This window comes from Eurosta solidaginis, unplaced genomic scaffold (assembly GCF_040869045.1).
Source record: "Eurosta solidaginis isolate ZX-2024a unplaced genomic scaffold, ASM4086904v1 ctg00000399.1, whole genome shotgun sequence".
NCBI classification, from domain to species: domain Eukaryota; kingdom Metazoa; phylum Arthropoda; class Insecta; order Diptera; family Tephritidae; genus Eurosta; species Eurosta solidaginis.
Window position 1 is genome coordinate 2,946 of NW_027136888.1, and position 23,949 is coordinate 26,894.

General features: G+C 41.2%; 1 protein-coding gene across 1 annotated transcript; it reads left to right on the plus strand.

The window, feature by feature from the left end:
- Positions 1 to 3,614: 3,614 nt before the first annotated feature.
- On the plus strand, positions 3,615 to 6,356 carry LOC137235661 (pre-mRNA-splicing factor syf1 homolog). The gene is made up of 3 exons (XM_067758551.1): positions 3,615 to 4,684; positions 4,754 to 5,498; positions 5,569 to 6,356. The coding sequence occupies exons 1-3, from the start codon at positions 4,278 to 4,280 to the stop codon at positions 6,154 to 6,156; spliced, it is 1,740 nt and encodes a 579-aa protein (XP_067614652.1). The 5' UTR covers positions 3,615 to 4,277; the 3' UTR covers positions 6,157 to 6,356.
- Positions 6,357 to 23,949: the final 17,593 nt, after the last annotated feature.

The following is a 23,949-nucleotide window of genomic DNA, read 5'->3' on the forward strand; positions in this document are numbered from 1 at the left end:
AGCGGAAAAACACAAGCAGGTCCTTGGTGAACTCCATAGACAGGCGTCGGACCTTTATGTCGGGAATTGCCCGGTGAATCCAGTGCTTGAAGAAAAATATCCAGAACTCGCAGAAGAGGAACGCATACTCCCCAGGGAAACGCGTGTCACTCTTGCTCAACTTCGTTCTGGATACTGTAACAGGTTAAACTCTTACCTATCCAGAATCAACCCCGACATACAAAATGTATGCCCTGCTTGCAATGTGTCCCCACATGACACCAACCATCTCTTTAATTGTAATGTGGAACCAACGCCTCTAACACCCCTTTCCTTATGGTCCACCCCTGTTGAAACGGCAAGTTTCCTTGGACTCCCGTTAGAGGATATTGATGACAATTTGTGATCGGTCGCGGCTATTAGGTGGGGCGAGCATTGCTACAACAACAACAACAACAGAGAAGATGAAATGGGGTCAAATTAAATGGGGTCACACTGATCCAGGCGACCCCCAAATAAGGGATATAAACCAACGCATCAGATTGCTTGTGGACGAACACAAGCGGGCGAAATGGGAAGAGCACCTAAGAGGTTGTAACCTCTCTACCGGTGTAGGTAAACTTTGGTCCACCGTAAAGTCCCTATCGAATCCGACTAAGCACAAAGACAAAGTTTCCATCGCCTTTGGCGATAAGGTGCTGTCGGATGCGAAAAAATGCGCGAGCGCTTTCTGCCGACAATATATAATGCATCCTACGGTCGTCAAAGATAGACGGAGAGCCAATAGACACGCACATAAACACAAACTCAGCGCGTCACCAATTACCATCACCGCTAGAGAGGTTGAGGACGCCATTGGTCGCGCTAAACCATCCAAAGCAGTGGGCCCAGACGGCATAGCCATGCCGATGCTTAAAAACCTAGGGAAAGAGGGTTTCAAATATTTAGCGCATGTCTTCAACCTGTCTCTTTCCACCTTTGTCATACCCGAGAAATGGAAAATGGCCAAGGTGGTCCCACTACTAAAGCCTGGGAAACCAGCTAACGTAGGTGAGTCATATCGTCCGATATCTCTCCTATCGCCAGTGGCAAAGACGCTTGTAGCCATTTTGCTCCCTTATTTCCAAGCACATTTGCAGCTAGCCCCTCATCAGCATGGCTTCAGAAAACTCCATAGCACTACCTCCGCGCTAAATGTCATTAGCACCCAGATAAATTGCGGTTTGAATCAATATCCCCACCATAGAACAGTACTCGTAGCGTTAGACTTATCAAAAGCTTTTGATACGGTCAACCATGGCCCGTTACTGCAAGACCTGGAAAGGTCTACCCTTCCCCCATGTCTTAAAAGGTGGACCGCAAATTATCTGGGTGGTCGGCAGGCATCGGTGCAATTCAGAAACGAAACATCAAAACAAAGGAGAATTAAACAAGGGGTGCCACAGGGTGGTGTCCTATCCCCGCTTTTGTTTAATTTCTACATATCTAAGCTACCTTCACCACCGGAAGGAGTCACAATCGTTTCCTACGCCGATGACTGCACAATAATGGCCACAGGCCCAGGCCCAGAGATCGATGAGCTATGCAATAAAATAAACGGCTATCTCCCTGATCTCTCCAGTTTTTTCGCCTCGCGAAACCTGGCATTGTCACCGACAAAATCTTCCGCGACCTTATTTACAACATGGACGCCCCAAATGTCGACCATATTGAACATCCACGTCGATGGCACTACGCTACCGACTGTCCTACACCCCAAAATCTTGGGTGTGACGTTTGATCAGGATCTACATTTTGGTGCGCACGCAACCGCAATTGTTCCAAGAATTCAGAGCCGTAATAAAATCCTCAAATCCCTTGCTGGCAGTACCTGGGGAAAAGATAAAGAAACGCTCTTGACCACATACAAAGCAATTAGTCAGCCGATTACGTGCTACGCGTCACCCATATGGTCGCCAAGCCTAAAAACCACCCACTGGAAGAAACTACAGGCCTGCCAAAATACTGCTCTCAGAATCGACACGGGCTGTCTTCTTATGTCCCCAGAACACCATCTGCATAATGAGGCGAGAATACTCCCCATCAGGGAGAGAAATGAGATGCTGACCAAATAGTTTCTGTTGAATACCCAGAAACCTGGGTATCCCAACAGACATCTGATTGACGAACCAGCACCGCCTAGGGGCCTAAGGAGTCATCTCCGTAAGCATTTTGAGGAAATACGGCACCTGAGAACCCAGCCGTATGAAGCGGAAAAACACAAGCAGGTCCTTGGTGAACTCCATAGACAGGCGTCGGACCTTTATGTCGGGAATTGCCCGGTGAATCCAGTACTTGAAGAAAAATATCCAGAAATCGCAGAAGAGGAACGCATACTCCCCAGGGAAACGCGTGTCACTCTTGCTCAACTTCGTTCTGGATACTGTAACAGGTTAAACTCTTACCTATCCAGAATCAACCCCGACATACAAAATGTATGCCCCGCTTGCAATGTGTCCCACATGACACCAACCATCTCTTTAATTGTAATGTGGAACCAACGCCTCTAACACCCCTTTCCTTATGGTCCACCCCTGTTGAAACGGCAAGTTTCCTTGGACTCCCGTTAGAGGATATTGATGACAATTTGTGATCGGTCGCGGCTATAAGGTGGGGCGAGCATTGCTACAACAACAACAACAACAGAAGATGAATGGTTAGAGTGATCGAGAGAAATGTCCGAAGATTGGTGGTTCTGTCCGTGTAGTTATTGTCGTAGCTAGCTATATATACATTCACCCAAAGTATTGGTGAGTGTATTGATGGTTCTTTGTCGGATATACTTTCCGGTAACAAGTACCATTAAGATACAAGCGGAAGAGGAACGCATACTCCCCAGGGAAACGCGAGTCACTCTAGCTCAACTACGTTCTGGAGACTGTAAAAGGTTAAACTCTTACCTATCCAGAATCAACCCCGACATACAAAATGTATGTCCCCACATTACACCTTCCATCTCTTTAATTGTAATGTGGAACCAGCGTCTCTAAGACCCCTCTCAATATGGTCCGCCCCTGTTGAAACAGCAAGTTTCCTTAGACTCCCGTTAGAGGATATTGATAATTAGTGATCGGTCGCACCTATTGGAAGCACTGCTACAACAACAACAACATACAAGCCCGAAAATCTCGGGAAAAATTCAATATGACCCCCTAAGCCATATTATGCACATGGACGAAAAGGCTCCAGCCAAAAACGTATTTAAGGGGGAGACCTCAAATAAGTGAGAAACAGGGATAGCTGGGGTAACTTTTTACACAGCGGCAAATCGACGGCGAGTATCGAAGGATGTATAATGATGAGCTGTATGAGCTTTATGGAAATATGAGGATAGTGCAGCAAATGAAAGCCCAAAAGGAGACGCTCTCGTCTCCCCCAGCGGGTTAGGGGGCCAGAATATACCCGAGGTAGGTATGCCTGTCGTAAGAGGCGACTAAAATACCGGATCAAGGGGCTGAGTAGTGCAACCCTTCAGGTTGCCAGCGCAATATACAGCTTCTCCAAACGCAATTGTCAATCCTGTTTCACTAACAGACGAGGCTCTGGCGACCCCAAACTACTCATGGAAGGGGTGGGAGGCTGGGAGGGAGGGATGGCCTGAAGGTTTAATGTGGCCATATAAATCGTTCCCGAGATGGTCGGGCTAGCACCTTAATGGTGCTGTGTTACCAGAGCGTACCGGATCTGTATCCGGACCATCACATCGATAACACTCCCCAAAGCCTTCGGTGAGCAACCTTATCGCTACAACAACAACAACAACATCAACAACAACAACAACAAAAACAAAAACAAAAACAAAAACAACAACGCTCCCGTCAAGAAAGTATTTCAGTCGACACCGGAGTTTCGAAGCGTACGTAGGGGGAGCCCTCCACTGAGTTTGGAGAGGCAGGTGGTGGAAGCCTTGTGCTTCCAATCGGCGTCAGTTATAGCGGAACAGGAGGTTAAGCGCCAATTAAAAATGATGATAATGATTTCTGGAGTAGAAACGAGTTAGATTTATAGATATAGGAAACACTTCATATTAATCTTAAATTTCTTATCAACTGACTACCCGTGCACCTGTTTCTTCCAGATATACCGATCAACTTGGCCATTTATGGAACTCCTTAGCCGATTATTATGTACGTTCAGGCTTATTTGATCGTGCACGCGATATATATGAAGAAGCCATACAAACTGTCACAACTGTACGTGATTTCACACAAGTATTCGATGAATATGCACAATTTGAGGAGGTCTCATTGAATAAACGTATGGAAATGGTAGCCAATGATCCACATGCCACTGAAGAGGATGATATAGACGTAGAGCTGCGTTTGGCGCGTTTCGAATATCTTATGGAGCGACGTTTGCTATTGCTCAATAGCGTGTTGTTGCGACAAAATCCACACAGTGTACATGAATGGCATAAACGTGTAAAGTTGTATGAAGGCAAACCGCATGAGATTATCAATACCTATACTGAGGCAGTACAGACCGTGCAACCCAAGCTTGCTGTGGGCAAATTGCACACACTATGGGTAGAATTTGCAAAGTTCTATGAATCAAATGAGCAAGTCGAAGATGCTCGCATCGTTTTTGAGCGTGGCACTGAAGTGGAATATATAAAAGTAGAGGATTTGGCCGCCGTTTGGTGTGAATGGGCGGAAATGGAGATTAGGTATTTGATGCTTTCTTTTTAAGGTTTGGTGTGGAGTAATTGTTTTTTTATTTCCTAAACTTTCTTAAGGCAAGAGAATTTCGAAGACGCTTTGCGTCTAATGCAAAAAGCAACTGCTATGCCTAAGCGCAAAGTCGCCTATCATGATGATACAGAAACTGTACAAATGCGTCTGTATCGTTCACTCAAAGTTTGGTCAATGTATGCCGACTTGGAAGAATCTTTTGGCACTTTTAAAACATGCAAAGCTGTTTATGATCGTATAATAGATTTGAAAATTTGTACACCACAAATCATTATTAATTATGGGCTCTTTTTGGAGGAGCACAATTATTTTGAAGAAGCTTTCCGCGCCTATGAAAAAGGTATTGCGTTATTCAAGTGGCCAAACGTTTATGATATTTGGAATGCATACTTGACCAAGTTTCTTAAACGTTATGCCGGTACAAAACTAGAGCGCGCACGTGATCTATTCGAACAATGCCTGGAGAATTGTCCGCCAGAGCATGCCAAGTATTTTTATTTGTTGTATGCCAAATTGGAAGAGGAGCATGGCTTGGCGCGTCATGCTATGGCCGTTTATGATCGTGCAGCGAGCGCTGTTAAGCCGGAAGAAATGTTCGATATGTATAACATATTTATTAAGAAAGCAGCAGAAATTTATGGCCTGCCACGCACACGAGAAATATATGAGAAGGCAATAGAGGCACTGCCCGAAGAGAATATGCGCCCAATGTGTGTGCGTTTTGCCGAGATGGAAACGAAGTTGGGTGAAATTGATCGGGCGCGTGCTATTTATGCACATTGCTCGCAGGTGTGTAATTGTATAATTTTAATAGTCGTACTTTTCTATAAATATAACGTTATTTTACGATCATATTCAGGTTTGCGATCCGCGCATAACCGCTGAATTTTGGCAAACATGGAAAGAGTTCGAGGTACGCCATGGCAACGAGGATACAATGCGTGAAATGTTGCGCATTAAACGTTCAGTGCAAGCCACTTACAATACACAAGTTAATATGATGGCGGCACAATTTCTCAATCAATCAAGCGCAAATGCGGCTACTGCAGAAGGTGGTAGCGATGCTATGCGCCTACTCGAGGCCAAAGCAGCTGCAGAACAACAAGCACGCCAACAACAAACGCTTAAACCACAAACCAGTGGCAATATTATGTTTGTACGTGGCGAAACGCAAGGAGGAAGCGCTAAGGATAAAGTTGTTAATCCAGATGAAATTGATATTGGTGAGAGTGATGAAGAAGATGACGATGAAGAGGAGGATGGCGATGAGGATACTAATTCTGCAGCTGATGGCGCAACCAATGGCAATAATAAACGTAGCGCTAATGAAGAAAATATAATTGCATCGAAAAAACTGTGTATCGAACAGCAGGCAATCCCAGCGAAAGTATTTGGTAGTCTGAAAAAAAGCGCGAATGGTGGCGATGATGAACAGGATGAGGATTAGGGTGTTTAAATAAATTTAAAAAATAAAGTGCAAGTAATACACCAATACACAATTCAAATATACAAACTCCTTTATATGTACATATGCACGGAATTGTTATAGTTTTTTATGTAATTTAAGTTTGAATATTTAGAAAATTTGTGACATTAGCCAAGTGCTTAAAATTGTGCTTATCAATAGACTAAGAGAACTAATTTCTACTAATGGTTTTTGTATTGTGGTTGTCACTTGATTGCAAGGTATTGTATCCAACTGTGAATCGCAAACACAAACTTCCACTTCCAAACCGGATATGTACTTTTGCCGATAGCAGCCGTTTGTGGCATTTACTTTGGCGCACATATAGGTGATGTTTTGTACTAAAAAGAGAAAAACGAGACTATAAATTTACTAGGAGAATATTCTACTTGTGTATCTTGACTGATATGGGAACACCTGCCAAAGTTGTTACTGTTGATGTGTGTAATTTTGTGAATTTTTGCAAAAGCTTCGCGTCTGCTTAAGACTAAGAGAATAGGGTTGAGTATGAAACTTTTATCTCGCCCTAGCTGAGCTTTGACAGAAACCTTATGGTCAGTTACTTCAAAATGGCTTTGTGTGTGCTATTAACATAACGGAAAAAATGTGTTATACTGGAAAAACAAATTTTGTGCTCCTAAACGCCGTGTAATTATTAAACCGAAACGGCGTAGCTGTTCAAGGATAGTATATAGCCGGCTATCTCTTCTTTAGGGACTAGGCAAAAGATTGAAGACCATTCTGCTCCCTGGTTCGGTTAACTTGTCAAAAGCATTCAAGCTGTCTCCAACCCAGAAGGAATCACCATTCGATAGTAGTCTAAGCTGCCACATACAATGTGGGCACACAATTGCATCCAAAGTACAGAGCTGCAATAAAATTCTCAATAGATGGTTGACTTAAGTGACAAGAGATGGGGAAGGCTGCAGAATCGCCATAACACTACGCCACGGGATATAGTCTTATGAAACTTCCATAGTGAGGAGATGCTCAACATCAAGGAGGAAGAATGCTGTATAGGCAGTTTCTCCACAGAAAGTCGTTAAATCTTTTTTCGGAATCACGTCCAGTGAACCCTGTTGTCAGAGTGCTCAACTTCCGAAAATACGCTCGGCCTACGTACGGCCAGAAAGCGATATGCCACTCCAGTGGAAGCAGACGAAGATGGAGACTTCCCGAGATTTGGAAAGGAAATGTGGCCGAAGATTTGTTCTTTCCTGGTTGTTGTTGTTGTTGTAGCGATAAGGTTACTCCCCGAAGGCTTTGGTGAGCATAATTGATGTGATGGTCCTTTGCCAGATACAGATCCGGCACGCTCCGGTAACACAGCACCATTGAGGTACTAGCCCGACCATCTCGCGAACGATTTATATGGCCACATTAAACCTTCAGGCCATCCCTCCCTCTCCACCCCCAAGTTCCATGAGGAGCTTGGGGTCCCCAGAGCCTCGTCTGTTAGTGAAACGGGATTCGCCGCTCGAAGGTGAGGTTGACAATTGGGTTGGAGAAGCTATATATTGCGCTACACAACACCTTCAAGTCCCTTCTTTCCTGGTGCTCCCAATTGGATCCAGTTAACACGAAACTTTTTACGCAACTATCAAAAACTCTTAGAAAGTAAAAAAAAAATAATAATAAATGTAAGGCACGATAACCTCCGAAGAGATCTAAGGCCGAGCTTCTCTTCCAATTTGCGTCGTGCTCTTAATTTTCCCTAAAAATTGGCCGGACTGGACCTACATGTTTTATGCCGACTCCGAACGGCATCTGCAAGGCAGATGAGTTTTCACTGAGAGCTTTTCTTGGCAGAAATACACCCGGAGCGCTTGCCAAACACTGCCGAGGGGTCACCCCGCTTAGAAAATTGTTCTAATTGAAAACCCGTATTATGATATTTATTTGCTGACCGCTTTATGGATTTTTTTATTAATGTTAGTTTTTTAATTAGCTGATGCTGTCTGATGTGCGTAGTGCAAGAAAAAAAGATACACTTTTTCTCTCCACTTAACTCCCTGCGTTTCGCCAATCTCCTTCACATCCTCAGGGGCAGGATCTTTATTTTATAAGACACAAACAAAGATAATACATAAGAGACAATATCATGATGGAACGATACAAGGTGGCAGCATGGTGACATACCTACAAACATAAATAAAAATTCAATGTATTTTGTTTTTGTAAATTCGATGGACAAATGTCAAAATCGTACTGCGCCGAAAGTTGATGTATCAAAACAAATAAAAAAAGGGTATGATCAGCTGTCCCATGCTGCCACCTTGTATCGTTGCGCCATGGACAATATCATAAAAAACATGTATAAGTGTCACTTACATTGAAAAGTTGGAAAAAATATATAATATAAAAACATTAAACAATAACAATTTTTTTAAATTTGAGTCACAACATAATTTATCTGTACCATCAATGTCAGGTAGCCACGCCATCCCCAGAACCTTCTCCGATGTGTTGGATTCCTTGGACTTGATTGACAATGCTGTGGTTTCACCATCCAATGCAGCAACAACTTCACGGGCGTTAGAACTAAATTTCCGCAACTGAAAACTTGCACCTTCATGTATTTGACGAACCTGTTCCGAGATATGTATGGCTTCGGAGACGGTATCGAAGCTATCGACATAGTCATCAACGTAGTGGCGTTCGATTATAGCTTTAACTGCACGTCGATCATAATTTGTATGTTCTAAAGCGTTCCTCACTTTAACATAGTTGGCCGAAGGAGCATGCTGCACCGAACGTCATGGCTGTCATTTCATAAACATCGGGAGCCTTCTGAGCATCACCATCGCTCCACAAAAACCTCTGTGAGCAACGATCTTCCGGACGCATTACGACTTGGTGAAACATCTCCTGAATGTCTGCGCATACTGCAACAGCACCTTCTCTTAAATGAAATAGAATTGACACCACAGAGCGATACTGCTGAGGACCCTTATGCAATTGGGAATTCAGCGAAACTCCATCTGACGTCGCTGCTGCATCGACCACCATTCGCAGTTTACCTGGCTTTTTGGGGTTTACCACCCCAAAGTGCGGAAGATAACAAATCCTTGCAGTTGTTTCTGCGGCTTCACGTGGTAGCAGCTTACGCGCATAATTTTTGACGACATACGTTTCGATGATATTTTGGTAGGCCTTGCCAAACTCGTTATCCTTAGCCATACGTCGTTCGATGCGTCTCAATGCCATGCTGTAACTGTCTGGTAGCTCGATCCTGTCGTGCTTCCACAACAACCCGGTTTGAAATCTACCATTCAACTTCACTGTAGTTTCTTCAAGAATACGTTTTGCCCGCATATCATCTGCGCTTTCAATCGGCGGTGCAGCTCTTACTCCAAATGAGTCGACGCTGAAATAGTCCTTTATCATATTATGCATCTGGCAGTCTGATGCGTTGACGTGGAGGCAAGACAGCTTCCTTGGCGGCGAAGTGGTCGACGGTCCAAATATGACACAACCGAGATCTGTAAACGCTGCGTATGGTCCCTTATGGTTCGTTGTCGTCGCTTGGATAGGCAGACCGAGATGGCAGTGGTCTAGTCCAATTATAACTTTAGGCGTTACGTTTTGATACGGCTGTACCGGAATTTTACCTTGATACTTTTCGGCATTACGGATATCACTCTGACTGAGGCTTTGCATTGGCAAGTTTAAATTGGCTACACCATGGACGTTCCGTAGCATATGACGTTTCTGCATTCCCAAACCACTGACAAACAAATCAACCAAGGCGACGGGCTGATTTACGGCGTTACCTCCAAACCATTGAATTTCTACGTGACGTTTTTCGGCGCGAAGTCCAAGTTCCTTCACCAAAGAGTCGTCCAACATCGTAATCGATGATCCTTCATCGAGTAGTGCATTCGTATTGAGTCGCTTACTTGGTCCGTAGAGGGTAACAGGAATCACTCTAAATAGCAGATTTGCATTAGCGCGTGCGGAGCAGTTGAGGACCGGATTGCTTGGTGATTCAGGCGCTTGAGATTTGGCTGGCTGATCACCCTGACACTTATGCAACAAACGATTGTGGAATTTAGAGTAACATTTCACTGAACAAGGTTTGCGGCGGCGGCAGTCGCGAGTAGAGTGACCAGGCCAAAGACAGCTTAAACAAAGACGTAAACGTTTTACCAGTTTCCAGCGCTCCGGTACATTGGCTTCGAGCAGACGTCTACACTCAGGAGATTTATGATCACCTTGACAAACGATGTATTTGGTAGTACGTTGTTCGCCGGCTGTATGCAATACTGCGCGTCGTTTAGATTCTTTTGCATCACTGGTCTGGACCATCTGTACGAAGCTCGTAACCTCAGTTAACCATTCACTAAAATTTAATATAGTTGGAAATAGCCGAATAGAAGAAGAATGACGAGCCCAATCCAAACGTTTATTAAGAGGAAGCTTCGCCACTACTTCTTCTAATAACGTTGGATTGGACAAGTGTTTATCTTCACATATAGACTGAAGGAAAACTGTAAGGTTCTTAGTTGTAGTTGCGACCGAGACTAATTTGCCAATATTACCTTCTGAGATAGGTAGTACCTCTCGTATAACTTCGAGTTGGCTCCGAATGAGCTGCTCAGGACGACCGAACCTTAAGCGTAGTTGCTCAATAATATAATTCACATTGCATGGGTGTATTAATAGGGACTTAACTACCTCCCTAGCTTCCCCTTTAAGGCATTTGTTAAGACGCTGGTTATTTTCAAAACTGGAATAATTATAGACCGCCGTCGACTCTGTGAATGCTGCATAAAATATTGGCCAGTCCTCTGCTTGACCTGAAAACAATGGTAAATCTAACAATTTCCTGGGTGGTGGCAAGTAATTTATTGGCGGGGTATGGATTGACAAGTTCGCTCTTAAGTTATGAGCGGAGGTGACGACCGGTGCGCAGGTAGTGGATACACCATAATGTTGAGCCATGGTAGGTGACCAGGATGACCGACCATAGCACGACGTGGAGCTCTACGAAACGGTATGCGGGGCTTCATGTGAGGCGCTATATGACTCGCCTACTAATTGGGTCAGGGTACCATTAGGAGTAGCAATGTAGCTGGGCTGAATAATTGTTGCATACTTGGCTGGCTGCTCATTCAACGAAGCTGTTGAATTCACTATACATGGTTGCTCATTTGCTGGCGATGCACTCGTCGATACTGGTTGCCCGACGTGAGGCCTATGCGACCCCATGGTACCAATGCCCGATACTATACTACGGACGACGCCATGAATTTATTGTACGTTGGAGTGGCTACCTGCGCAGCCGGCGTCACGACACACTGTTGATGCGTATATGTATTTAACCTAACAGGAGACGTGGCTGGTGGCATTAAATGTGATCATGCTGCTACTGTACGTTGGCGTTCGGTTTCTGCGATTTTAACTTCTGCTTGCCTAAGTTGCAGCTCCAATCTAGAAATTTGTACTGCATTGCTAAAAGAATATTAAATTGCGATGCATTATACGTATTTGTGCATACTGCTGTAGTGGCACTGCTGGCGTTCCACGGTGCAGACACGTTGGCAGAGGATTCTGGGGATCCGGCGGCGGCATTGGAATTGACAAACGAAGCAATGTGAGCGTTAACAGAAGTGGCAGTGTTTTCATTAACAGAGGCGGCGGCGTTGGCAGAGGTAACAGCGCTAGCATCGGCAGAAGCGGCGGCGTATATGTTGGCAGAGCTGGCAGCTTTTCCATTGGCAGAGGCGGCGGCGTATATGTTGACAGAGCTGGCAGCGTTTCCATTGGCAGAGGAGGCGGCGTATATGTTGGCAGAGGTGGCACCGTCAGACAAGGAGACGATCTTATGTGCGTCAACTATGACCGGGGTGTTGATACCCGGACCAAACTGACATGGGCATTATTCACCCCCTATTCTGCATTTTGATTACGTTCCCGTTCTACGCTCCGCTTTAATCGAAGTTTGGTATTCTGCATTACGACGGAATCGTACAGAGAAGAGGAAGAGTAAATGACTTCGAAATCAGCTGTTGGTACGGAATGTGTGAACATTGGAACAAAATAAATTAAAGAAAATTTGTAAAAAACACTGAAAAACGTTTATATTTTATTATCCACGCCATTTTGTACAAAGAAAAAAGCAATAGAATTTATTGCCGCAGTGTTATATTTTTTTGAGTGAAGTGTTTTCATAATTGTAAGTGTGTTTTTGTCGTTTTTTTGGCCAATTCCCTGCCGTGGCCACCAAGTTTTGTTAAAACGGATTCCTGCACGAATATTGGCCCCTATTATGAGACAAATTCGATCTTCGACTGTGGTCGAAAGAGCTGATCGAACGAATTTTCATTCGGTATTACGAAGCGCGTTCGATGAAGGCAAGCATTATTGTGAATTTCGATAAATTCAAAAGTTCACAATAGCACATTTCCAATACTCTGTCAAATAAAATAGAATAAATAAACAAAAGCAGAACTAGTTATTAAATGCAAATATTAAAAATAAAAGTATGACTACAACGGAATTGTGGTTTGATGATTCGTCAGATGAAGAGGAAAGCTTACTGGAGCTAGCCAGAAGTAGGAGACGGGTAAGATGGTTCAAAACCTTTGGAAGTGAATTCCACCACGTAAGTGTAGCTTTCTAAATAAGTTGTTAAATTGTTGAAATTATAAGTTTTGTTTATAGATTTATTCAAAATTTCAGACTGTTCAAAGAAGCGTTCATGGACTTGTTGTCCAGTACAGATGAACTGCTGCAGGAATGCACAAGAGCCGAGTCTATTCCTAATATTTTTTAATTTTGGCAACAGTTCTCCAACTGAGCGTTAGAAACGAAAATGCACTCGGACTTGCCCAGCCGACTGTGTCTGTGGTGCTATCAAAGGTGTTGAATGCCTTGGAAAATTTTATTTGTGAAAGATGAATAAAATTGAATTACGAGGAGGCTGAGCTGCATCAAGCAAAGTTGCATTTCTATAATGTGCAAGTTCCTTTGCTATATGGGGATTTTGTTCCATAATTGAAACCAGTCTTTCAAGCTGTTGCTTTGTACTCACGACCTTGGACCTATATAAAATTAATTCAAATAGTTTAAAATTACTAGTAGGTAGTAAAAAAGTAGAACATAAATACAAAAAACTTACATTTTAAGCAATTCTTTTTCTATTCGATACAGCATCGACTACAAATTTCTATTCGCTTGAAAATTAGATACACAACGAAAATTTCGACAGAGATGAGTTGTCATAATACCAATTTCAAATTCGATTTTCGATGTTCGATAGCCAGCGAAGATCGAAGATCGAATAATGCTCATAATAGGGGCCATAGTTGACATTTTCTGAATTTTAATGATGCTAATTTCATTGCACTGGCCTAAAATACTTTATAAAGGTTTATTTATTCTTTCCGCAAGGATTGTTTACGTTTTCGCTTCACTTTCCTCTACGCCGGCAGCTTGCTTTGGCATATAATTGGACCCAACGAACAGACACAAATTATAGCTGTCTATTATAATGGAATCAATAGCAACGGCATTATTTATGGAGTTGGAAAGCAACGCATACGAAAATTGCCAGGCGAGAATGGAAAGGCAAATATTGCGAGATTTGTGTAATCCATTTGAGATGAGTGACGAATTGTAAGAAATTGAACTTAAAAGTGGTAAAGTTTAATGACTTATTTTCTTATTTAGGTTCAAAAAAAACTTTCGACTTAACAAGGATGCTTTGAAGTATGTGTTAGATACTTTTGCGGGGCAAATACGTCCAAGGACTTCGACATCGACATGTTGTTTTTGACCTGGAAACATAAAAAACAATCATCATCAAGCCTACTACGTTTCTTAACAAGTTTTACTTACATTTTTGTTAAAATTCTATTATAAATTAATAAAAAAATAAAAATAAAATATTTTTCCGCCAACTAATTTGCAACTTAGAAAAACGGAACTACGATCGAAATGCAGAATACAAAAAATCGAACGATTCGAAGTTGGATCGAAAGAGATTGGAACACAGAATACCAAAATTGCCAAATCGAAAAAATTCCATTCCAAGTCGAAATGCAGAATAGGGCTGATTATAATAAGTGGAAAATTCGCTTACCTGGTAAATCGGGCTAGGACTTGGTTCAAAAATATTAACATTCATATGTGATGTACTTGTTGTTGTTGGAATGGCGGCAAACATTCAGCCCTATTCTGCATTTCGACTTGCATTGGAATTTTTTCGATTTGGCAATTTTGGTATTCTGTGTTCCAATCTCTTTCGATCCAACATCGAATCGTTCGATTTTTTGTATTCTGCATTTAGATCGTAGTTCCATTTTTCTAAGTTGCAAATTAGTTGGCGGAAAAATATTTTCTTTTTATTTTTTTATTAATTTATAACAGAATTTTAACAAAAATGTAAGTAAAACTTGTTAAGAAACGTAGAAGGCTTGATGATGACTGTTTTTTATATGTTTCCAGGTCAAAAACAACATGTCGATGTCGAAGTCCTTGGACGTATTTGCCCCGCAAAAGTATCTAACACATACTTGAAAGCATCCTTGTTAAGTCGAAAGTATTTTTTGAACCTAAATAAGAAAATAAGTCATTAAACTTTACCACTTTTAAGTTCAATTTCTTCAATTCGTCACTCATCTCAAATGGAATACACAAAACTCGCAATATTTGCCTTTCCATTCTCGCCTGGCAATTTTCGTATGCGTTGCTTTCCAACTCCATAAATAATGCCGTTGCTATTGATTCCATTATAATTTGTGTCTGTTCGTTGGGTCCAATTATATGCCAAAGCAAGCTGCTGGCGTAGAGGAAGGTGAAGCGAAAACGTAAACAATCCTTGCGGAAAGAATAAATAAACCTTTATAAAGTATTTTAGGCAAGTGCAATGAAATTAGCATCCTTAAAATTCAAAAATGTCAACTATATTCGTGCAGGAATCCGTTTTAACAAAACTTGGTGGCCACGGCAGGGAATTGGCCAAAAGAACGACAAAAACACACTTACCATTATGAAAGCACTTCACTCAAAAATATATAACACTGCGGCAATATATTCTATTGCTTTTTAATGTACAAGATGGCGTGGATAATAAAATATAAACGTTTTTCAGTGTTTTTTACAAATTTTCTTTAATTTATTTTGTTCCCATGTTCACACATTCCTTACCAACAGCTGATTTCGAAAAATCATTTGCTCTTCCTCTTCTCTTTACGATTCCGTCGTAATGCAGAATACCAAACTTCGATTAAAGCGGAGCGTAGAACGGGAACGTAATCGAAATGCAGAATAGGGGTGATTATGGTTGGCTGAGCGTTATATGGCGGCGCGCTTGTGGGAGCACTAGGTGGAGACATTGATACTATGGCAGTGGATGGCGGCATACTGGATGGCATTCTGTTGGAAACACTTGACTTATTTGACTGGACACATGACGGCACTACAAACGGTGTACTGATAGGTGGAGTACACGACACATGTGATGACGTATTACATAACGAGACATTTAAGGGTTCACTGGGCACGACAACCGCAGTTCAGGCGGCTAGTACACACGACTGATTCAACGACATATTACTTGGCACATCTAGTGAACATGAATTGCCAGAAGATTCAAGCTATATTCAAGCTTATCCAAGTTTATTTCTGTGTAAAAAAAGGTTATGTAACATTCAATTTGACAATAAATTAGACACATTACTTACCCCAGTATCTTTCTCCGTCCGTTCGCTACGCGTGGTAATTTTCCAATGACGGAATTTTGTAGATCAATTTATACCGCTCAAAGTAACGGAATATGCGAATGACGGAACAAAGAAGAAAGAGCTGGGGTGAGCAAAGGACATCTAAACCAAAGAAATTGAAATTTCAATTTCTTTGCTTGTGCCGCTTTTATAGTTTACGCTGCATACATCTAGGCTCTTCTATTTCCAGAACTTACCAACTATTTCGAGTGTTTATAGTTCTCATATAGTTTCTACTTGTTTACAATTTTCTACTTTTCACCAAAGAAATTAAAATTATAAGAAGGTTGAACACGCCAGTATACGAGTTTTTTTGGCGAGTTGAGTCCAGAAGAACAAATTAGTGGAGTTCACCACATGCCACACACTATTTTTCGTGTTTGCCAAATTCACCAAATGCAAGCCGCGGCGAGCATATTTTCGCCGCGTAAAATATGAGATGTGTCAAAATACAAATAAAAAGAATGAATAAAAATGATATTGCCTAGGGATCTTGTCTACTTTGTTACTCTTTCGGTAAAATGTATGCCGAAATTGGGGTGCTTTTTGGCAAGCAATTATGGTACTTGTTCACTTCCACCAATTGATTTTAACCGTGGTGGCCTTTAAATTCTTAGGTGCGTGGCAATTAACATAATTTCATTCATAATTCATAATGTCCTCACCCCGCTGCGCGCGCAACTTTTGAAGATTCTGGGTTCGAATGCCAACATTTTATTTATTTTTATATTTTTTCTTCTTTAAATCATCTAAAATCAATCAACAACCAAAATCATCAAAAAAGTTGTTTCTCACAAGGCCACAACAACAGAGGAAGCCCGAAAATGTATAAAACAGCCCAATACACCAGGCCATCAGAAAAATATGTAGGGTTACTGGAGTATTGGAGTATGTTAGAAAAATATAAATTAAAATACTCATCCCTGAATGAATGCTGCAAAAGAAAAAGTAATATACAAACCACCAAAGGATAATGGAGCTATCTTCTTTGTACAACATATAAATATGTTTCGAAGTCAGAAATTATCGTTAGTTAGTATGTATATCCTACGCATTCAGTCACCACTCACTAGACTAAAACTTATGCATCATGCATATAACTGCCTGTTAGGCTACATAAATTTATCAGATATTGTGGCGCAGCTGTATAGGCTACTGAAATATTGTAGGTTTTTGTGGGTTCGAAGCCCGCTCAAATTAATTCTTAGTTTTTTTTTTAGCTGAAATTATAAAAATGCTGATAATTTTGCCGATAAGGGCGTTTCTACAATCTCAAAGGAAAATTTTTTGCAAGAATATTTCAAACAATAAATTGTTAGTCTCAAAGGTAAACCGAAAGCTGGCATGGTAATAGGCGACCATATAAAATAGCATATGTCGCTAAAAATATGCAAACGTTTTTCCTAACTTCCATACCCGCCTTCTCCTCATCCACAAGCACAAAAATCAAACCAGACACAAAATCCTAAATTTTTATTTTGTGTCGTTTCTTATTACCAACACATTCAAACCTTTCGTCCGGCCTCGTACATATAGGCCGAAACTAACACAATCTAACATTTTGGCGAGGAAATCTTACATTCCCGCCTACGTCTGATCTACAGCCATAAAAGGAAGAACAAGAAATCGATGGCAGAGCAGTCAGACAAAATTTGAAATTTGATTTTATTTCGATTCTTGCTACTAATACATGCACACTTTTTGTCTGGCCTCGTACGTATAGGCCAAAACTAACACAATCTTATAACTTAGGCGAGGAAAACTTCCATTCCCTCCTACTTCTCGTCTTAAAGCAAATTTCTCGAATTTATTTTGTTAAAGAAGTTTTTAAGGAAATTATTTATTTGTAGGGAAATTTTTACTTCACAAGGCCGCCAACGCAGAAAGGTGTTCTGCGCAAAAATACTATGGATCCGACCCCCGGTTTCGGAGGTACCCGCGGGTCTTTTTTCGGTTTTTCGTTAATATCTTTTGAACGCGTTAAAATTTTTATTTTCCGCCTTCGGATTATTAATACTGATGTCAAGACGCGTCGTTTGACACCTCTCTCGATATTTTTGGTAGCGTATTAGCAGTCGACCCCTCAACTAGACTATTACCAAATCAACATCACAACACAAATTTCACAACAAATATTTTTTCTTTCAGACCACTTTTTGATATTATTTACACTATTTCATATTTCTTTACTTCACTCAGAACGGTTTTTTACTTTGATTACTTTAATTTTACTAAACCGACCACCACTTATTAATTCATTTTTGAAAGAATTACTTCGTATTTCTTTTCTTATTATTTTCAGCAATAGCCGACATTGCTTAAATTTGCACTTCACACAGTTTCATTTGTTACTTCACTTTTTAATCACAATTTCTTTTTTAATCCTTTAAAGCACTTCACTTTTTAACAACACTTTAGAACTTATTTAAATAATTATTCACTGATAAATAATTATTTAAATAAAACCAAAAACGGTCGCGTCCAAATCCAAAACAAAACAACACGAAAATACGAAAATCACGAAAATTCAATTAGAATTCGTTTTCGCCGCGCGGTGCGAAAGACGAGCCAAAGAGTATGGTGAACTCCACTAACCTGCTCTTTCAGAAAATTTTTGTTTTCTCGCTGCATTTTGAAGCAGCGAGTTCAACCTTCTTATAATTTTAATTTCTTTGGTCATACAGCTCAGCATTATACCTTCTGCGATACCCGCCATCGGCATCACGCACAGGACCTGAAATTTTATGAAAATAGTTTTAGCCATTTTTTGTTTGCTCTCTTATTCATCAGTGTTGGTAATGTTGAATTGTGTTTTGTTTTTGAAGCAGTGTTGACTTTGTTGTTTTGAGAAAACATTGTATGTTTCAGTGAGATATGTGTTTTTTTTTTATTTTGACCTCGCTTCTGTATATCTGCCATTTATTTACTAACAATTGCGTGCATTCATATTCTATTTAAATTGTGTATGTCATTGCTCGTCTTAGTTGCTCTCGTGTTGGTAGTTGCACAACTAACATTCTTTATACCCAGCTGTACTTGTAACTTTAACTCAGGGGTCTGTATTCCGTAGCATAATTGCGCTCCCATAGCGTATGTAAAAGGGCTATCACTTAAATTTTTTGGAGAGCCATGCTTTAATTGGATAACCTTGGACTTTACTGTAATGCAAAAGAATACAGACAGATAATAGATACAGGCTTCCAAATATCAAACATGACAGTTGAGCACGTTCCGTGTTCGTGTCCTGCGTTCGCTATGTCAAGGCTCCAGCTACTAGGGGTGGCAGAGTTGCCATATCTCGAGGCAGCAATTAAGCTGGGTCCTAGAAAACTGCTAGTATTTGAGGACGGAGTTATTCTATAACATATGTCCTGGCATCTGATTGGGGTTTTTCCGTTCGGTCGTCAAACGAATTCTGGTAACACTATGGACACAGTCTTATGTGAGGTCTTAATTCACCGGCCAGTTCAACCTAACCTAACAGTTGATAATTTGCTATTCAATGTTGAAAATATTGTGACGAATATTAGTGACACTAAGTGATACTCACATCACTAGTCTGATGCTAAGTAAATGAAGCCACAACATCAAAGCAAACAGTCACATGTATTTACATAAATGAATCAATCATTATGTCTACACATATGTACATACACGCAGCGGAGAGAAAACGCACAAACACATGCATAAATCTTATTTGAGATGCTCACGAAAGTATGCAATAATTTGTGCAAGTATCACTCACATATACACGCGCATCTGTAGTTATAGCTGGAAATTTATACCTGGTGAACCAGTAAATTCTAGAAATAGAAGCGACTAGAAGTATGCGAACGAGACATTACAGAGTATAAAAGGAAGTAAAGCTGAGAATCAGCAATCAGCTTGATTTAAGCACGCTATCTGTCGAGCAGTAGAAGTGTTATTTTGAAAGTAGTATAATAAAGGCCATTTTGCATTATTGAATAGTGGAGTTATTTATTCAAAGTTTAGTGATTCGAACGTTAGTAGAAGGTTGCAAAAAAGAGGAATTGCAGTAAATTCGTTACAATTGGTCTCAGAAGAGGAGTTGTTGAATAAATTCCAAAGACTTCGAATACAACTTGGACATGGCAAAGTTGAGTGAATTGACGATCCAGCAACTGAAGGAGGAGTTGGAACCCCGTGGATTGGCTACTACTGGCAATAAATCCCAGCTACAAAGACGACTAAGGGTAGCTATGGTATTTGAAGGAATCAATGCTGACAGATAGATAGATAGATAATTAATTGAGGATCGCACTGCGACCATTGGTCTATTGTGCCCCCAACTGCTTCACAGCACATCATCCAAGCCAACTTCTCTGATGAACCCTAGCAGTTCACCTGGTTCACCCAAAAACTTAGCCCTACGTCTTGAGATTGCGTCACATTCCAGGAGTATATGTTCCGCCGTCTCCGCTGATCGATCATTAATGCTGACAAGTATGTTTTTCATTCTGATAGCGACAAGACAACAACAAAAATGGAAGAAAAAAACGAAACACCGCAGACAGTGACGAGCACAATATCTGCACAAACATCGACAATGGCATCTCAGCTGCAAATGTCATCTCAATTGGAAGAACAGAAGACATATATGTCATCTCAACTGGAAGCGCAAGAGGCACGTATATCTGAAATGTCGACACAAATTTCGGAACAGGTATCATCGCAGCTCTTTGCGAAACTGGAAGAGCAGGATGCAAATATTTTACAACTCGAGAAAAAATTGATGCAGAGATAGAAGCGTTGAAAGGTCTTATGGAGCAGTTACAACTAAATCGCGCAGCAGTTTCAGCGAGTAATCCAAAGGTAAAAACACCATCTTTTGACGGTTCTGTTCCTTTCTAGGCCTTTAAGCTATAGTTTGAAAATACCGCTGCAGTGAACAAGTGGAATGCGGAAGATAAAGTTGCTGCACTGTTCGTGGCATTGAAGGGCCTGCAGCTGAAATCTTACAGACTATTCCAGAGTACGAAGGGACTGTTATGAAGCATTGATGGCCGCTGTCGAGAGACGTTACGGAAGCGAGCATTGGAAACAGATATATCAAATTGAGTTGCAAAATCGCTACCAAAAGGCGAATGAGACTTTGCAGGAGTTTGCGTCGGATGTCGAAAGACTGGCCCATCTAGCAAATGCGGACGCACCCATGGAATACACCGAGAGGGTAAAAATCCAGAGCTTCATAAATGGCATACGAGATGTGGAAATGAAACGAGCTACATATGCGAATCCAAAACTAACATTTGCTGAAACGGTATCGCATGCACTGACTCAGGAAACAGCCCCACTTTTGAGTAAGCCAGCGTACAAAGCTCATCGCGTGGAAGTGGAAAGGCCAGACTGGGTAGACACAATTTTGGAAGCACTGAAGGGGTTACAACAGAAAAATGCCGGAGTTATGAAGTGCTTCAAGTGCGGTAACCCAAGTCACATTGCACGTCATTGCAGCACCGGCCCTGGTAGTTGGTAGTTCCAACTTGGGTGGCCGCAAACGCAAAGCGGGAGGAGCTGAGCAAGAGCGTGCCAGATGTAAAAATTGAGAGCTAGCTCCAGCTGTTGAATGTCCTGTGATATCTGTCTCACAAATTGGAAGAAAATCGAGTAGTCTTAACGTCATAGGAAATGTGGATGGCAAAGAACGTGTACTGACTGTCGATACGGACGCACTTCATTCCTTGATCCGATCTGACTTGGTCAACAGGAGAGTAAAGCCATTACCTGGAGCAAGATTGCGTACGATTACTGGCGAGTATAACCAAGTCCAGGTAGAAGTGGTATGTGAAGTCTTAATTGGGGAGGTCATGGTTCTACACAAGTTCGTTGTGGCAGAGATCGTTGATGAAGTCATATTGGGAGTGGATTTCTTAGTTGACTATGACATCAGGATCGATATGCAGAGAAGGATTATGCAGTATAAGAACAAGTATAAGGACGTGCCACTTAACTTCAGCAAGGGTTCAGCAAGGGTTCAGCAGTAAGCGAGTGCTGGTGGAGAAGACTCGAAAAAGACCACGGAAGTCAAAGGCAAAGGTTGATGGATCGAAGGGGCCAAATAAAGTGAAATCAAAAGTACCTGCGAGAGAAACACTGGCATTGACAAAACCAAATGGACGCACAAAACCGAAGGAAAGAATTTCCCAGAATGAATGCGAAATTAGTTTTAAGCCAGGGCGCACTACTGTTGTGAAACGTCGGGACGATACTGATTATGCGAAGCCAATCCGTCAAGCGCAAACTCTACGAAGCAGTTCATTGGTCAAACAACAGAGTGGGAGGGAACGGTCCAGGATAATGAGTAGTAGGATGAAGGAGGGAGATTTGGTACTGCTATACAACCCTCACCGGCGGAAAGGTGTTCCATCCAAATTTTGGTGCAGTTGGGAAGGCCCGTTCAGATTTGTAAAGAGGATCAGTGATGTCATCTACCGCATAGAAACAATTGGGAAACCACGAAGTAGAAGGGTGGTTTATTTGGAGAGGCTAGCAGCTGTTAGATCGAGAGATTTGTCTGATCGGGACGATAAAACTTAGGTGGAGGGCAGTGTGACGAATATTAGTGACACTAAGTGATACTCACATCACTAGTCTGATGCTAAGTAAATGAAGCCACAACAACAATAAAGCAAGCAGTCACTTGTATTTACATAAACGAATCAATCATTATGTCTACACATATGTACGTATACGCAGCGGAGAGAAAACGCACAAACACATGCATAAATCCGAGATGCTCACAGAACTATGCAATAACTTGTGTAAGTATCACTCACATATACACGCGCATCTGTAGTTATAGCTGGAAATTTATAGCTGTTGGACGAGTAAATTCTAGAAATAGAAGCGCCTAGAAGTATGCGAACAAGACATTACAGAGTATAAAAGGAGATAAAGCTGAGAATTAGCAATGAGTTTGACTTAAGCACTCTATCTGTCGAGAAGTAGTAGTATTGTGAAGTACTTGAATAAAGGCCATTTTGCATTATTGGATAGTGGAGTTATTTATTCAACAGTTTAGTGATTCGAACGTTAGTATAAGGTTGCAAATAAGAGGAATTGCAGTAAATTCGTTACAATATAAACTAGGGTTTTTGATGTTGCGCTTTTGCAATGTATATCCGTGTAGTTTGTAAGTGTATTGTAAAAAATATGCCACGGAAGTTTGCAACGCAATGATGCTAGTCCATTTGTCCCTGAACCCTCTTAATGTAAAATAAATATTTTATGCATATTTGCAAATGTATAAGGAGTATTTGGGAGAAATTCCGCCTATTTGAAACCTTCTGCTAACGTTCGTATCGCTAAACTGTTGAATAAATCACTCCAATATTCTGTATTGCAAAATGGTATTTATTATACTACGTTGGGAGTAGTACAATTATACTTCACAATTAAACTTCACTTCGCAACTTATAGCGTGTCTAAATCAAACTGATTAGTCATTCCTCAGCATGCGCTGCTTTTATACTCTCTGTTGCCTCGTCAGCATATTTCTCCAAAGATCTAGACGTTTCACCTTCTAAAATCTCCTGCTTGGTTCCCAGCGATATACATGTATATTTGTAGTTTATGCGTTTCTCAGTGTCAAATGCGTGTGTATGTCTGAGCACCAACTTCAGCTGATGACTACAAGTGTGTGCGTGAGTTATTATTCGTCGCCTTTTATGTACGTATGTAAATGGATCAAATTCATGTGTTAATGTAGTGGCAGCTTGCTCTATTGTTCGCCAGAATATCTTAGCTTTCATCCGGGTATATAATGTTCGATTACGCCTGAACTTTTTATTTACTGTTTTTAACAACGGATTTTCTGGTTTTGAATTGAATTGTCATAATTCACTAGCCATAAATAAAAGTGGCGACAATGATTATGCGACAGTGAAAAGATTACAATAAATGCCAAAAAAAAAAAACAAAAAAAAAAAAACAATGACTTTATGCAGTTGGCACCCATATCGTGCTAAAGCTGCAGGCCAGTGATCCTGCTGCTTTGTTTGTTCCGCTACTGACTGCTTGTTTAACT

Bases quoted from the DNA above. Each gene is read 5' to 3' on its own strand.
- LOC137235661 (XM_067758551.1), top strand. From the start codon at position 4,278: ATGGAAATGGTAGCCAATGATCCACATGCCACTGAAGAGGATGATATA. The intron at 4,685-4,753 runs GTATTTGATGCT...AACTTTCTTAAG, and splicing joins TGGGCGGAAATGGAGATTAG to GCAAGAGAATTTCGAAGACG. The intron at 5,499-5,568 runs GTGTGTAATTGT...GATCATATTCAG, and splicing joins TTTATGCACATTGCTCGCAG to GTTTGCGATCCGCGCATAAC.